General features: G+C 37.0%; 1 protein-coding gene across 1 annotated transcript in view; it reads right to left on the reverse strand.

Moving 5' to 3' along the window:
* Nucleotides 1-16397, reverse strand: part of GREB1 (growth regulating estrogen receptor binding 1) — a 53653-nt gene extending 37256 nt beyond the window's left edge. The window contains exons 1-8 of the mRNA XM_057370478.1: nucleotides 16241-16397; nucleotides 12637-12762; nucleotides 11708-11884; nucleotides 4912-5094; nucleotides 4491-4634; nucleotides 3079-3204; nucleotides 1085-1207; nucleotides 76-213 (exon numbers count right to left, since the gene is read on the reverse strand). Of these exons, the coding sequence (XP_057226461.1) occupies nucleotides 76-213; nucleotides 1085-1207; nucleotides 3079-3204; nucleotides 4491-4634; nucleotides 4912-5094; nucleotides 11708-11884; nucleotides 12637-12762; nucleotides 16241-16397 (1174 nt within the window). The remainder of the gene's footprint in view (nucleotides 1-75; nucleotides 214-1084; nucleotides 1208-3078; nucleotides 3205-4490; nucleotides 4635-4911; nucleotides 5095-11707; nucleotides 11885-12636; nucleotides 12763-16240) is intronic.
* Between the last annotated feature and the right edge of the window lie 563 nt (nucleotides 16398-16960).

Below are 16960 nucleotides of genomic sequence, written 5' to 3' on the forward strand. Positions count from 1 at the left end.
AGTATTTAGGGCTGGGACAGTCTTTACATGTCTTGCAAAAAAAAAGAGGCCTTGTTGTGGGGTTGGGGTGGTTACCTTTAAAAATAACTGGTTTTGCTTTACAGATTTTCAGCAAGTTGTCAGGAACTGAGACTGGTTCTCCTGAGCCCACCATCGGAGAGGAGGCTGGTCCCACCAAGGAAGAATGTGGCAAAGATGACAGGCTTCCTCCATCTAAGATTTGAGGCATATTATTACTGAAGTTAGGTCTRGTAATGAATTCCTCAAAGAAAAGTTATTCAGTGTCATCTCAAACCCACAATTGCTATCACTATTAACTGCTTTTTGTGGCTTCATCACACAGTCCATGACCTGTGACTACAACCCATACTATGATKCTAACTGTCCTGGGGGACTAATTAYGGCATTGCAACCTCAGACATCCTAAATATACYTAAAGAGTTTGAAATAATTATAAACAAACAGTTTCAGGCATGAATGCAAGAATAGAGACACTTATGTGATATCAATGTACATACAGTTATGATTTGTGAGTTCTGTGTCATATATTTCATTTCACTCATATTAAACAATTTTTATCACTATAAGAAGAAAGAAAAATATAAGATTCAGCATTTGCTCAGCAGCACCCTCTTTATGGTTATTTTAATGYAAACAATAGTACATTAAAARAAAAAAAAAWTGGAGAAACTGGGTTTATTTCACTGCATGTCACTCTTGTTTGTATCCAGAYCATGAAATCTAAGTGCCAAGAATATTATGACAAAAAATTGAAATAATGGATTGTGCTGTTATTATGGACCAGAGTTATTATACTAATTTTAATATTCCAAGGTGTTTTGGTGTCTAAAGATGGACCCAGGCATCTGTTGGGATTTATTAATGATTGGAACCTCAGGAGAGTTAATCTCAGAGTCTCAAAAAGAAATCAATGGAAAKAAAGCATCTAGATGAGCATGGAGATATCAAATACCTCTCAAATTTCTCATGTGAATCTGCATTTTTCTTTAAAACAAAGCCTCTTTTCCCCCATTACTTTCTGAATAATGAAACAAATGAAGTCATTACCTTGGGTATAGCTTACCATTTTTAATTCTGTTTGGAGCCTGTGGATTGAGCTGCAAGTTCCAAGTTTCTGTGGATGATGGAGATTCTGGTGACCAACCTTTATGGCGCTTTTTTGGAGGCCCTGAATTTGTTAATGTGCCTGAATAAGAACAAGAAATATTAGAATAAAATATGTTCAGATTTGTGCATGGTAATTCCGTATGTTTTGATAGATTGAATGTGTGCATCAAGTACTGTAGTAAAGAAGGTCAACTCTACAAATATAATAATTTTATGCAGTTTATTTTACTTTGTTGTGTCCTGCTTAAATTTCTGGGAAATTTTTGGTGCAGAGAACTCTTAATTATCTTAGTAGATTTAACTTATCTTACACCAATGCTTTCTCTCTACTAACAATACCACAGTTAGTAATGAGACATGCTAAAAATCCTTAAAAGTATTAATATTTTGAAGTTAACATTGTGGACATTTTGCTCCTTTTATTTCTGAACACGTGAYACAGTGTTTCATGTAACTTACTGAAAAATAATATCCCCAAGGGTTTCAGGGTAATAGTAATAAACATCTGAGTTCTTTTCAACAATTTCCCCATTTACAGGATTTTTGCCACTTCTTGCGGATTCCCATCTTTGGTTTTATGTTATTTCATATTAACTCCTATCAAACTACTTCTATACCTTCCTCCTACCCATGTATTGCTTTGTCATTTTTTTCTGTAAAAACAGCTTTCTCACAGTTTCTCTAGGAGCTCCTGATGATTAATTTCTACAATTTTTTTYCATCAGTTTCTTTAGTCTCCTTGTGCACTCCTGCAAACTCCTAGAATGACTGGTTTCCATAACATCAAGTATTTCTAAATACTGAGAGTCAAAAGYCCTCCAGGAATCGCTCAGAAACTTGCAGGATTGAGCAATTTCTGTTTCTGGACATGACTACACAGAAGTCATAACACTGCTTCCCACTGCCAAGGCTGTATCTCCTGGGAGAATGGTAAATCCCACATAAAATTGGAGACAAAAAAAAGAATTTTATATAAAAATTGTGGGTTGAATTTTGAAAAATATAGTAAAACTAAAGATAAAGCCGAGGTCTTCAGATCTAGAAGAAGATTGTTCACCTGCTTTCCCTCACACCGTCTCCAATAACTTTGTCCCTTACACTTTTACCACCCGAGGGCAGCCTTTGGCCATTTCTGCTGCTCCTCCTTTCTCTCGGTTTCCTGGCATAAACGTTGTGACAAAGCCACAAAATACTCAGAGCAATACAAAGGATTTTTTATTTGCAAATGCTGCACTCTTTCTGCAGATAGGGTGATGATATGTGAAATTAATCCTTCTGAAATGAATTAGCAATAATGTGCTGCTGCATGGAAAGAAGAGATTAGGAGTCCAAATGGGCAGAGAAAGAGAATTTGTGATGCCAGCAGGGAAACTTGGGAAGACTTATCCTAAGATAGAGCTATAGCTTCTTTCTAGCCATAGTGGAAATTAATTTTCTTCCTCAAACGAGTCAGTGAGACAGCTTGTGACAGAAAACAATTAACAAAAATCATGATAATAATGCTACAATGAGGACATTTTGTTGAATTTGGAGYCAGTTCATCCCATGGTGAACTGCAGCACAGGAATCATCCTATSAGTGATTACTTGTAAATATTTCTTAACTCCCTTCACAAAATCCGTTGGTGAAATTGATGCAAACTTTCACATTGTTTAAGAACCTGGATTCAGAATCTGGTCTGAGTCTCTATTAAATGAATTAACTATAAATATAAGGGAGAGCATCCAGTTAATATTATGACCTGCAACAAAATTGCTGCTGAAAATATGTTAATTTTTTTYCTTGGAAATTAACACAGAAAACAGTATTTTAGTCAGAAAGTACTTAGAAGGGAATAGCAATTTCTATTCATTCAGGAAATYACAATCATGATACAATTTGCTCAATGCTTCCATTACACACATGGAATATAGAGTTTAGGGTTATTAAACACCAAATCCATACAAATACCTAACACTGAAGGTCTTGTCAGAGCAGACAGGTTATTTTTCATCACTTGTTGTTTAGGTGATTCCTTGCCATTATAAACTGCTGAGCTGAATGCTGCTGTTGAAGGGATGTGATCTACGGCTGCAGCTGGCAAGAAAAAAGAAACCAAGTATTTACATTAAACATTTCTAGGTCAAGATCCTCCATCTATCGATATAACAAACCAATCATTTCATCATTTACTTTAACAGAGCCACTGGGATCTGCTCAAGAGTGAATACAATGCTGAATAAAACAAACCCACTTCTGACCTCCTACTCCCAATTAAGTGCCTGGGCAAAATCTGATTCTTCAGCTAAATGCATGTCAGAAGCTGCAGCTTCCTTGCACAACCCTGAGTCTTACACAAAATTTACTCATGAACCAGCCAAAAGAGGGAGGTTGTTTAAAATTTACTAAGCCTCCATCCCAATTTGACTTTCTAAGCTTTTTTTAAACTATGCTGCATTTAAAAAAAAAAAAAAAAAAAGGAGGTGTTGTCAAGACTATTACTACTTGTAATAATGTAGCTTTTTTATAATAGCTGAAGGAAAAAAAAAAAAAAGCAATCTGGTATTATAAAGGGATTGATTATTTGTTCTGGAAGGGCACCATATTCCAGATCACRACTATTTAACTGGCTTCTATCTCACACAGAGAATAGAATATAACCACCAACAGATGTGCCTCAGTTCTCCTGTGTAAAAACCCAGGAAAAACCTGTAACAATCACAAGACAATAAAGAGCTGTTTTCATTATGAAGAAGCTCAAAGAGATCACTCCAGCCTCTGTCATCTATCACCTTTCATTTATGTCAAGTTAATGGAAAAGTAGAGGTCTCAGAAAAAATATTTAGTACAAAGAAAGCTACAGATACTGACTATTAGTTTGTTTTTTAATATTAAAGTCAGTTCTCTCAGAAGAAGAAAAAAATTTACAAGCTTTTAAGCTGATGCACACATAATGTCTGTATTGAAAGGATACARTAAAATAGACTGGATCAGAGAAAAAAGCTAAAAGTACACTGGGTCCTGTAACAGTTGTCATCTGTGACCAGACAAGCAACAGCTGGAAAAACACTTCAGAAATAATGGCTTTTTAAAGAAAATGTTGGTTTGGTTTGGTTTGGTTTGGTTTACCTATGAGCAAGCTGCAGAACACCTATTTACTATTTGCTAACCTTTCACACATAAACCTGACGGAGAAAATGGACAGCAAGAAACCTTCACAGTCTAATTGCTTTGTTTGTAACAGATCTCTAGTTCTATTCAACTCGTTTTATGAGGCGGTGCGCYCACTTGTTTGTTTGCTTTCCCAGGAGCACAGGCACATGCCCAAGCCCAGAATTGTGCAGTGGGAGTGCAATTCCAGCTGTTTTCCCTCTCAGCCGTACCTGTTTGCTGTGTCCCAACTGCAGAGCTGGTGTTTGCAGCAGGGAGCGGCTCGCTGGAGGTGTTTGCTGAGAGCCCCGAACTTTCTGGCAGCTGGAACAGGGTGCTCGAGCAGCTACTGCTGGAAGGCTGCCGGCCTCKGAACTCTGAACAAAAAGAAGAACCTTCTTTATCCCTCTGATAATTTCACACATGAATTGCTTAAGAGGCTGCAGCACTTGGAATGAAGGAACCGATGTCCTCAGACATGCCAGCCTCATCTTGGGTCAGACAATGGCTTTTTACAGCTGCTCCAGCAGTCACCTGGCTTTAAAGAGTCTTTCAAATGATCTCTCTKAGGCTTTACACAGACGCCAGTGCCTGTGATAGCTGAGCTTGGATGATGAAAAGCAGAGCTCGAGGAAGACAGCTTCATTATCTTACCTGCCCCTTTCCAGCAGATTACAGATCCTTTGGTCAGAGCTCCCTGTGCATTCCTGACCAGATAATACTTCAAGTGTTTCTGTTTCTTGGGCTGAGTAGTCAGTTTAAGATTAATGTGATTTGAGAATTCTGTAAAGTAGCAGAAACCCTTCTTGCCACAGCCAACACAATTGCCAGAGAAGCCTGATAAAATAAACAATACACATAATCCAATGAGATMTGTGAGTCACTATTAATAACAGTCAAACATGATTCTTTCCAGAGGAAAGGCTGTATTTATATTTTGGGGGTTTAGTTGGTTTTTTTTCATAGAGTGAAATTTTAATTCACATTTTCCTCAAAAAAAAGTATTTGCTCTTTGTACAGAAAAAATGTTTTGCACTTTGGATAACCGACTGCAAAAACACAGCCCCACATTTAAAAAACAATTAAAATGGACCATACTTTTCATCTTCTGCCACCAGAAGAAGATCACAATTCCTATTTATTACCTACCTGTGAAAAGCTGCTGACTGAAGAGCCCTGAGTCAATTGCTTAACCCCAGTTTTATTCAGCACCACAGATTGCACATGCTTCAATTCTCTTTCAATTTCATTGAAATATCATTCCATTTCACTGAATTTCATTTCACTCAATTCAATTAAACATGCAATTAAGYCTCAAGAAATTAAGTATATTTAGCCTACTATATTTAAATAAATCTAAACATATTTAAGTACCAAGTTCCTCCTACAGATGCAATTTTAGAGAGGAAAAGATACTAAAGCACTCCTTGGTGATTAATTTAAAACAGCTTTGTCAAATTATGGCTGGACTGTGTCAGCACTTCACAGCAGTTGAAAGTATTTATGATTACAGGAACAAAGTGTCTGCAACTTTATAGACACAACAGAGACACAGCCCTTCCCCGTAAAGCTTTTTGTGCTCAGGCTTGATGGGGCATTTSCAGGGATATTGCCATTTCCTCTCCTTCTGAGATACACAGCTTGAGCCTCAACAAGGGGCTCATGRTGCTGATGTCATTATCATCGTAAATAAAGGACAGTGCTCACACAGCTGCCTAAAGATTCTTCTTTTTTTTTGGTCCATTTTACAAAATATTTCTTAAGACATTTTCATCTTCCATCAGACCAATGCAACTATCTGAAAATACATATTTCCTACAAAGAAATACTACACTGAGCAATTAAAAGATAATCTCGCCCATGGAAACTTTCTCTCTGTTCCCTACACGTGACCTGAAGTATAATGTTTTCTTTCATTTTAATCATATCTAATGAACATTTTTATGTGTAATAACAGGAATTGAAATGAAAGGGGCACATTCAGTGAAATGAAATATGTCAAAAATAAAGGAAATGTATTTAATATATGTGGACAATAACAATGAAAAACAACTGGAATAAAGGATCAATAATAAGGTAAGTGAAAGTATGAGCTATTTATGAAAATTATTTCAATCACTTGTCAAACAAATTAAATTTACAAACTAATGGTCAATASTTTTTTTCTTTCTGTGAAGTCCAAGCACTGAAACACAATGCTCTGTAAACACCTGTTGCTTGGTTTTGAACCTTAGCACTTCCACTAGTTTTCAAAAGGCTCAGAAGAATTTATTAAAAACTAAAGTTGATGTGAAAAGTGGTCCTGTATCCATGGGAACAAGTGGCTAACAASCACTGAAATTGCCTATTATCACTGTCATCCTAGACAGTAGGATGATAAAAGTCATTATGACTCATAAAATCAGGACAAGTCATGACTCCGCAGAATCCTGTGTTATATCAGTCAGCACAAAAGCATCTGTCTAACATCACAGAGCYTTGAGAGCTGCAATAAAAGCAACAACAAAAGGAAACAAAATTAGAACGGATGTGGCAAAAGCTGTAGAGTTTGCATGCATTTTATGCCGATTAAGAAATAATGAAAAATGCTTTTGCTAGTAAATAAAAACTTCCCATCTGACACAGCATCACAGCAGCAGCACGGCAATTTTTGTCTGGTTGCCACATACAAGGCCCCAAATTTCAAATTTACTCTTACTTTTTCCCAAATGTACAGGTTTTAGGTTTTATCATTTTGCTGGCAGTGTCCAGCAACTTGACCAAGCTAAATGTTGAAGTATTTKTTGAATCCAAGTTGGACAGTGGATAAAATCTTGTCATTTGGACTTCAGATTTTCAGATCACTTTTGTAAATTACATCTGTCCAAACCAGATTTAGCAATAATTTCTACCTGRAAATCCTAATCAGTTATTGCCCTAATCACCTATTTTTAACTCTTCAACATCTACTGGAAAATTAATTTATACCTCATACAGCATAGAGGTGAGGCCCAGTAAGGATTAAACAGATCTATTGTCCACTTGTTTTGAAAAGTCCCTGGGGAACATTTACAAGTTTATTTTTTAMTTTTCCTTTAAGTGAAATTATCATCTTTCACTTCAAGTTTCTCCAGCCCTCTGAGTGAGACTCAGCTCCTGCCAGCASCCTTTTCCATCCCATTCCCACACTCTTTGGTGACAGCCACAGCTTCATGAAGGCAGCTCAGCCCTGACACCACAGACMGAACACAGAACCCTCCCACAGTTCCAGTGCAATGAAATGCTGTTCACTCATTTTCATTGCAGGGCTCTGCCACCCCTGCTCAGAGCACTTCATGTGGCAGATTGAGTACACTGAGATCCCAARCATTTCATCATCCTGCTCTGATTGCCCTGCTCATGCCATGGCCCAAGGCAGCAGCTGACAGAGGGGACAGCCTGTTTCATAAACAAGCTGCATTAAATATTCTTCCATACATTATAGAGAGGACAAAGGTCAGGGGAGTTGGGGCAGCCATAAGGTGACTCAATATATCTATGTCATGGGATTGATTTCACAGGAGAATTAGAAATCAATGCCTGGAGTTTAGGGGCTAAAAGCCTTTCACCTTTAGGTCACTGGTTCATACCCAGCTCCGTTCAGTTTTGACTAAAGGCTGCTCCCTGCTGAAGACTGTTTAATCAGAAGGTGTTTGATTGTATCTGTGATTTATCATATGCATTTGCTTGAATTTGCTCACATMACAGTGATCAGTTGTCCATAACTTAAAAAGCTCTTCCACAGCAGGGACCTTGTGCTCTGAAGAAGGACCTTGGACCAAAAGGTTATGAAACCTGAYCTACCTTCCTGCTGGTAAAATGGTTCCTTTGGATCAACAGTGAGCTTATGGTAGGGATTAAGACAACTTCAAAATGGAAGGACATCCACTTTATACTTCATAATCAAATCTTTCATAAATTGGCAGAAAATTTCCCTCTTTTTTCTCTTTTAAATGAATAACAGGCTTTTAATTAATATTAATATTTTGGTGGAAAGTTGGCAGCTTGCTTAAACAAAGAATGATTCTATTTTCAACTTTTCACCACAAGTATTTCTTCTTTTCAGTTCTACTCACAGGAAAAGGTACACAAACACTGACAATGCTCCATCATTTTCCCACCTACTGAGTACCACTCCATTTGAAGACTGAWGTCCTAAATTTAAAAAATGAATAAAATCAATATGGTCAAGCAGGAGAGCTCCATTGTACAGAAACTCAGTACTGTCACAAAAGCCCAACAGATCATTGAATATTTATAAGAAGCAGCCACAGTATTTTCTACTACAATGTTTTCATCTTGCACACAGCTTACAATGCAAGCAAACTAATCTTTCCCTCTGTCATTATGACCTCAGGCACCCACTGGAAAAAAAGAAAAAAAGGGATTTCTTGTTCCCTGTTAGGAAAATAGACAGCTGTTTGGTCTTTTGGAAAATGATGGGTGAATAGCTGCTTTGATTATCATGAGAGACTCTCCTGAAGAGTGAGAACTAAGAAAAAGAAAAAAAAAAAAAAAAAAAAAAAAAAAATTGAGAAATAAGAAAAAAAAAAAAAAAAAAAAAAAAAACAAAACAAGAAGAGAAAAAACCTTTGGGAGTGATACACGTTAGCTGCTTTAATTAGGAAACAACAAACATTTCACTATCAAAGATCACTTCCTCTATCTAAGCATTCTTTTAGGTCACATAAAACCCAAGAAACAGCTTCCTAAGGGCAAAAGTCTGACTGTTTAGCAAAGTAGTTAAACCTGTGATCTAACAGACAATTAACAGAAATACACGAGGAACATGCCTAGAGACAGAAGACATTTTGCTTGTCAGAAATACAGTCTTTTCCAGAACCTGTTGAGGTTTCCTTCCTATGGAATAACTCATAAATTGTAAAAGCAAAGAAATGAAAGAACCTTCAACAGAGATGACTTTCAAGCACATCTGCCTTGATGGTGGGACAACTTAGTAGCATAACCAATAAAATGGCACATGCCCTAGAGGCGTATCAACAGCCCCTAATGGGAGCAAGACCATAAATCAGAACCTGGCCCTGAAACTACTGAGACATTTCCTGCTTTCTTCTGGTATTTTTGTACAATCCACAGGCATCTTCACAAACACACACAGCAGACCATAATAAATTGGAAAACTATTGGGTAACTTACTGGCGTCTTCTCTCTTCAAATAAACTATTTTGAAAAAAGTCGACAGTAGTGAGTAATAGCTGCCTTACAAAAACACAATTTATTAAGAGGAAAAAGCACAAAATTAAGCAAAAAACAGTGGGGGTTGAAGGGTTACAGATGACGGGTCTGTATCACCGATAAGCTCTACCAAAAGTGTGGGATATACTCTGACTTATGACAGCTAATTTCAATTCAATAATTAATCCAATTCAACTTTCCTCTAAATTTACTAAGGCTTGAAGGGACCACTTTCCATTCTGTTTCAGAAGGCCAACATGTTTGACAGAGTACTGCCTAAACTCAGAATACCAAAAATAAGGTTTCTATGCTGTCTTGAAAAGCAAGACCCTAAACAGAGTTTCCTTTCTTCATATGATGTGTTTTCAATTTAAACCTACCACCAGACAGAGATCACTGTGCTACATGAACAGATTACTTAAAGTAATGATGGTTCTGTCTTTTATCCCACTATTTGTCTGAAACCAYGAGACTACTCATGTCTGCTTCTAATTTTCTTTCCCATGATCTGACTTGCACTGGTTTATGAAAACCTGAATCAAACAATCATTTCTATCCACAGTGTGATCTACTGTACAAATTGTATGCTATCCTCATGTTGGTGAGAGACATAATTTTTTTCTCATCAGGTTGGGGATCAGGAACATTATTTTATCCCTAGCTTCCAGATAAGGACTTTGGATCTTAAAGTAGGTAAGTTATTTTATATTTAAGCTTGTAGAATACATATAAGTCATACAATCTAGAATTAGTAGAATTCTCCGCAAAATAATGTGGTCACTGGGGTTTAAGTCTGTAACAACAGTCAAAAATAAGCATTTAAATGGTTTCAGGAAACGAAAATGTATTAAATAAGCAAACTGAGGATGCAAGTAGTATAAACCCTTCCCAATTATGTTCTTGTTACCTTTTTCTGTTCTGTTTAGCACGCAATTAACAAATACACTACTTCCTCTCTGCTAACAGCCTAAGGAGCTTAAGCTGTTAATAGTGCTAGCACTGAATGACTTGAGTGGTACAACATTCCTGTCTTTATCTTTAAAATGACAACACGTGGGTGATTTACAACCCTCCTAATTCTTTTACAATCACTGGTCAAATGCACTGTGACCAATCCAACTCTACAAGATCACATAGGAAAAGAAATTACTGTACATAGAATCACATTATGCACCTTCACACTCCACTGTCAGCCCAAATTCCTTGAAGAGTTGCTCAAACTGAGAGAACAGCTCAGTTCATGCCATATCCCTCAGTTTTGTGAAAGAAATCTCCTGATAGTCTTGGGAAATGTTTCCTTTTTGCTATTAAAAGCTCAGACTGGGCACAAATATACGATGCATCACTTTTTTTGTTAACTATGAAAACAATATAGATGAATCAGAGAGCAYCTGATTGAAAAATTAGTTCCCCCTCAAATTATGCACCACCTTTCCCAATATACAAATTATTCCATTTTAATGACATTAATATTCAGTTAATTAATTCACATGATTGCAGGTCTTCCCTGTTTGGCTTGACTTGGGTAAGGTTAATGGCAATCAGAAAGACTATAATAAAAATAGAAGGACCTGTTTTTATGTCAGAAGTTAAACTTTTAAGTAGATTAAATACAATAAATTGAAGTATCCTCCTAAAAATATTTTTCAAACACACAGTACTAACTTATTACACAAAGAGGAAAAAATTCAACTTATAATCACTCATATTTATTTATATTGTGATGATAGCAAAAAGTCAYGGAACACAGGCTATTGCTCAAACACAGTGGAGAATATTATCCCAATCTCAAAGAGGTAAAYTGAAATGGTCACCATTTTTTGTAGTCCAAACTATCACTAAACTGTTTGCATGCATATAAGACCCTGAAATTTTCAGCTGACAGGCCTACAGTCTGTACACATCAGTATTTGGAAAGCTAAAACAGAGACAGGCAGCATTTCAGCCAGACCAGTTACTGGATGTGCAGTTCCAGCAACAAGGACATGMACCAGTCAAAYAATGACTTCAGGCTCAGACTAATCSACAGAAGGTGATGAACCATCTCTAATGAAAGGGCTCACTCTGTATCTTTCCAAAGCAAACACAGCCAGCTCTGAGCTGTTATCTTCTTGTGCACCACCTGTGAGCAATACTGCAGATGTGGAATAGAAGTAAGACCTGCTGAACTAAAAAAAAACAATGAGCTATTAATTGAAGCCACAGAAGAACTCACTGACTGCAATCAGACACTCACCCAGCAGGGCATTGTGCCCGTTGTCATCGGGCAGGAATCTTTTATCCACAGCACACACCAGMAGGTGATCGGGTAAATTTGGTGACTTTGCACCAACAAGCAAAAATCCGGACGGCACCTCAATATGTTCATTGGAAATTGAAACCAGTCTCAAATCTTTACCAGCYTGGCAGAAACCTAGAAAAACATTAATTCAACCCAAAGTAAGTAGACAAGATGGTTTTGTTTCCTGCTCACAACTGTCTTCATTAAAAGACTTCCTATAATTTTAAYGAAAAACAAAGTCTTACCCTCTAAGATCAAGGACATACTAAAAGCTCATTTTCTCCCCTGCCTTTTGGTGAGCCATAAACAAACAAAAATTTGAAAATGTACAATGATGTTTCTCTTGGTGGTAATCTACAAATTTAATCTACATCTTGTGTAACCTACMTATTTATGGGACTCATCACTAACATCCTCATAACCTAGGTCAGACATTCAAAAATGGAGAAAACAGGTCTAAAAATCTGGTGAATTTCACCAGCTTTTCCTGGGTTTTCCAATATGTTTTACAGCCCCATAGAATGAGGTACACTTTGAACAGAAAAGAGTGATGATAAAGCAGTAAGAATAACAACTTTCATTTCAGCAAATGCCATGCTTGCAAACTCAACATTTTAAAGGTTGTGTTGCCTAAGAGAACAGAARTTCTGTCCTTGTGCCAGGCATTCCAACACAAATGCTTATCTGACCTGAACAAAGACCCTGTCAAATAGAAGAGCAACTGAGAGCAATCCATCTTTATCTGGCAGATAATGAACACTGACATTTTTAGGAATTCTATATCATAGAGATTATCTCATTCTGACAAATTATWGGGGAAATAGAACAAATCCTACCCTTTTCTGTCGGGCAAATGCTTCTGACAATATGGTTTATACTCTTACCATCAGTAGTGCAGCATCCTTCTGGGGGAGGTTTCATCTGGTAAGAAACAGGAGGACTACTTGATTCTGAGCCTTCTTCCTCCTCCTCTTCTTCTTCTTCTTCCTCATTATCTGCTCTGCTGCCTGCTGCAAATTATCATAGCATAAATCACTTAAGACAAAAGAAAATGCTGGCAACAAACCAGCAAGTGAACAGGGTGACCCAGACACAGAAAGTATTACAGCAAACTGGATTCTCTCCTCTTGACAATGACTTTACTGTTGCCAACTCTTGATGATTGTTGTTCCTTAAAGCTCCAACTTCCAGTCATGCTTGCAATAGAATGTCTTTCATCAAGAAAATAAAGATGTTAGTTTCTGTGCAGAAGTTCAAAAGCATGACTCAACTGCACCTAAGAAAGTAAAACACACTAAAGGACAAATAAAAAGAAGCCTCCATTCATTAATTTTTTTAAATCACATGATTTTAAGGTAAGTGAACAATTTTTAGAGGACTAACYTCTAATGCTTGAACTCTTGCTGATCAAAACAGTGTAACTGTATCCTTTATTTATTAATAATATTTATAATATTAACAGACAATAAAACCAGAAGGGACACATGAGGCAGAGGAGAACAGGTAACTGGTAAATGGTTAGTAAACTACGACAGACAGGACTGAGAAAAATTTTATGTATGACAGAGACAGGGCACAAATGCGAAGTGAACCAACTGTAGTTTATGTCTTGTGAGTTTCTAGGTGCCTGTAGGGACACRGCTGCAGCAAACACAACACAAAGAGCTTCCACTGGCAAAATTGGGTGGTGAAGGACTGCAGGTACTTGATCAGCAGGAAGCTGAATAGCTGTTTGTACCTGGGCAAGTAAAAGAGCACTTAGGCACTGACATCATTTCGTTGATCCAGGTTTTAGTGTTGAAASAGAAAAACAAAAGAATCAGGGCAGWCATCCTCCAAAGCCCAGTGTAAACTGGACATCCTCTCTTTGCTTCAATTGGCTTTGGAGCAGGTACTCAGAATCCCATGGGATCTCATCAGGGATTTCCCTTTTCTTTCCTAAAACCTTCCTCAGAATATCCTTTTATTTTATTGACAAATTATTGTACAATCTGCTAGACAAATACTACAAGACAAATAACTAGGGAGGAGAAAGTAAATCTGGAGTCTGAAGATTTATCTTTAAATTAAGATTTACACCCCAATCTAGAAGAAGATTCAAAGGGTATGTTTACCTTTAAACCTGAACATCAAGCTCCAGTCCTGGCACACACAAGGACAGAACACTAAACAAAACTGTTTCAAGGGCATGGTCTAAAGACAAAAATGCTGCAASTGAATGATGGGAAAAGTGAAACTCTTCATCTTTGCTAATTAAATAAAGGGTAAATTATGTGTTATGAATTAACCTTGACTGATGTCCAAATGTAATGAAAAAGGGCTGAGTCTGTCTCTCCTCTCTTTCCCCATGCTCCCAGACATGAAATTCCTTCCTTTATTCCTGTTTGTGCCAGCTCTGACATTTACTGAACCTTTGCTGAGCCATCCCAACTTGCTGAGCAGCAAAAAAAAAATTAACTAAGGAAAAGAAAATGACTAATTCTCTTTTTTTCCTTTTGCTGGGTTTATGTATTAAATTAGCACAGTGGAAGATCCAAAAGATGGCAAAATTGATGAAAAGGAAGAAAATGGAGAGATGGAGTGAACAGAATAGGATTTGCTGATTTCCCCTTTGGACAGACGAAAAGTGTGAGGCTTGTTCAACCATAATAGGTGATTTAAGAMAGAAACAAAAAATGGAAGTGGAAACTAAGCAATAGGAGAGCTACAGCATTTTCAATTCAAAAGTGAAAAGAGTAAAAGAGAAAGTACTCAAGCATGAGCTGCTGTCACCTGTAAAGGGTTTCATTAGCATTGCACAAGCCCCTAAGGATGTCTCTCTGCTTCAGGTGCCTCCTGACCCTCAGAGCACAGGGATTCATGCAGCTAGAAGTGGAAAATTCAATTTATGACAAGGCTGCAGTACATGAGAGCAGCTTGAAGACCTCTTCCACCTGAGGAACAACCTAGGAGACATTCTATTATAGGTCCCTTCAGAGTTCCCCTTGTCTGAAACTTTTGTGAAAGGAATGCTCTCTGCCAGGCTGTTATGAAACTTTTAATTACACTTCAATACTGTTTCCATTAACCACAAGGAACACAGAATCAACCCCTCAAGGCTTGGAAAGTTCTTTGAAAGTCTTGAAAGAAAGAAAGAAACTACAAGAGTGTGAAATCRCACTTTTGTCCCTGAACAATGCATTTTCTCTGTGACATCTTTCCCAACTGATGTCATAATCGATTTTGTGACATCACAGCTGCCATGGAAAAGTTTATGAAATCCTTTTGGAAGAGTATGATAGAAGGATCACCTTGTGCAGGGAATAAGAAACATAWATATTTAAACAATTAATGTATATTCATTATTATGTCCTATATTAGCAAAAAAATAAGAAAAGGAGGAAATTACTAATGATGTGTGAGCAGATTTTTTTTTTTTAAGGAATGTTCACAGCTGTCACTGTGAGGAGATAGCAAAGAGTTTAATCCGTGCAAAACACTTTTACCTGGTACTACTCCTTGGCCTCATTTTGTGTGYGTGCGTGGTACTGTGAACTGTTAACCTTTATGCATTTCTCACTATAACTATAGCAAAATATGACAGGGAAAGAAGATTTGGACAAAAGACATGAAATTCCACCCTCWCACAGAAATTACTAAATAACCAAATTATTAAACATAACCATACACCACCATGCCAATGTTATGCACACACCAGTAAATTCACTGGAAACCATGAGACCACTACAAACAACAGCACACCAAACTGCATCATGAGTTTGTTTATCAGATCCACACAGTTTCATTTAAACTGTATGGATCTGATAAACTGTAAACTGTATCAGATCCACAGTTTCATTTAAACTGTATTGCTCCCAAGAAAAAAAAAGAAAAAAGAGCAAATGAAACTGAGAAAGCATGCTTCTGTAAACACATGAAATCCAGTGAGAAATCCTGTGTTAAAGACCAACTTGTGCAGGGTTTGTGAGAGTACATGTCCTAAATTTTTACCTTTGCAACCACAGATAACTACAAATACTATGCCTGAAGTAATTATAAACCCCCTCAAAAGCTAAACAATATTTCTGCTGTATTTATGAATATTGAAAATCAGTCTTCTATTTATGAATATTGAAAATGTCTGTTCCACAAATCTATTGTGTGTTTTCTATCATTTACTGTGAGACTTTCAGCAGTATATGATAATTTACAGGATAACAGATTTTTTTCCAAATCTCCAAAGACTTCTCCACAAACTTRGTGAAATAATTCCTAATACTTCAATTTATCTGTATAAATGAACCTGAGCAAGCAGGTGGCTTAATTTTGTCAAAATAAAAGACAAGCAGTTTTTCTTTTTAATCCAATTTTAATATATGTATTATGTAGATCATAAAGAAATCAAAACTATGTTTATCCATATTATGATTTCATATTTGTGTGCTGAGCCATGGGTGAGCAAACAGCAGAACTGTCTTTGACAGAAATAGAAATTCCATTGTTTCCTACCTTCCAGTGATGATAGCTGCTGTTCAGCTTCCAAATACAACTGAGAAAAGATTGGTCTGGGAACTAAGTTGTTGGAGCGGAGAGAGGCCTCAATAGAATTATGCAACACTTCTTCAAACCGCGTTGTCTTGAGCTGACCAGCRTAAGAATTTCCCATCTTCTCAAAAATAAAAAATAGCAAAAGAGACAAGAAGAGAAAAAGAAAGGTATTACAATTTAAGCACTCAGAACTCAATCACTGCATGCTGATGTCAGGCTCAACATTTCTCATGAAAGAGAAATGCCTCATTGTCCACAAAGAAAGGCAGAGGAAAAGAACATTGACTGCAGCAGTCACTGAGTAGATCCTGCTGGTAAATTACAGGAAGTTATCTAAAAGTAACAGCTTTCTGTAATTCAGCAGAAAGGCAGCAAGCTTTGGCACCTTCTTGAAAAAGTGACYAGAAATCTGATTCAAGTAATTCCTTGGTTTATATAGCAATTGAAGAGATGCATTTTCAGTAGTCATCAATCTGTTGTTAAACAGYCTTTCTGTTTTAAATTATTCAAACAGAATAAATTATCTGGGCAAAGGCACAGTTCTGTGTACTTATCCATCATGGTCCATCGTGGCTGAACACTGGCTAAAGCAKTTCAACATAACTTTTAGAAGCGCTGTCTCATAAATAACGTAGCATTGTTGCAACTCAGAGATGGTGAAATACAACTTTTACTTTTCAC

This window comes from Malurus melanocephalus, unplaced genomic scaffold (assembly GCF_030028575.1).
Source record: "Malurus melanocephalus ecotype Western Australia unplaced genomic scaffold, MMel_1.1 scaffold_127, whole genome shotgun sequence".
NCBI classification, from domain to species: domain Eukaryota; kingdom Metazoa; phylum Chordata; class Aves; order Passeriformes; family Maluridae; genus Malurus; species Malurus melanocephalus.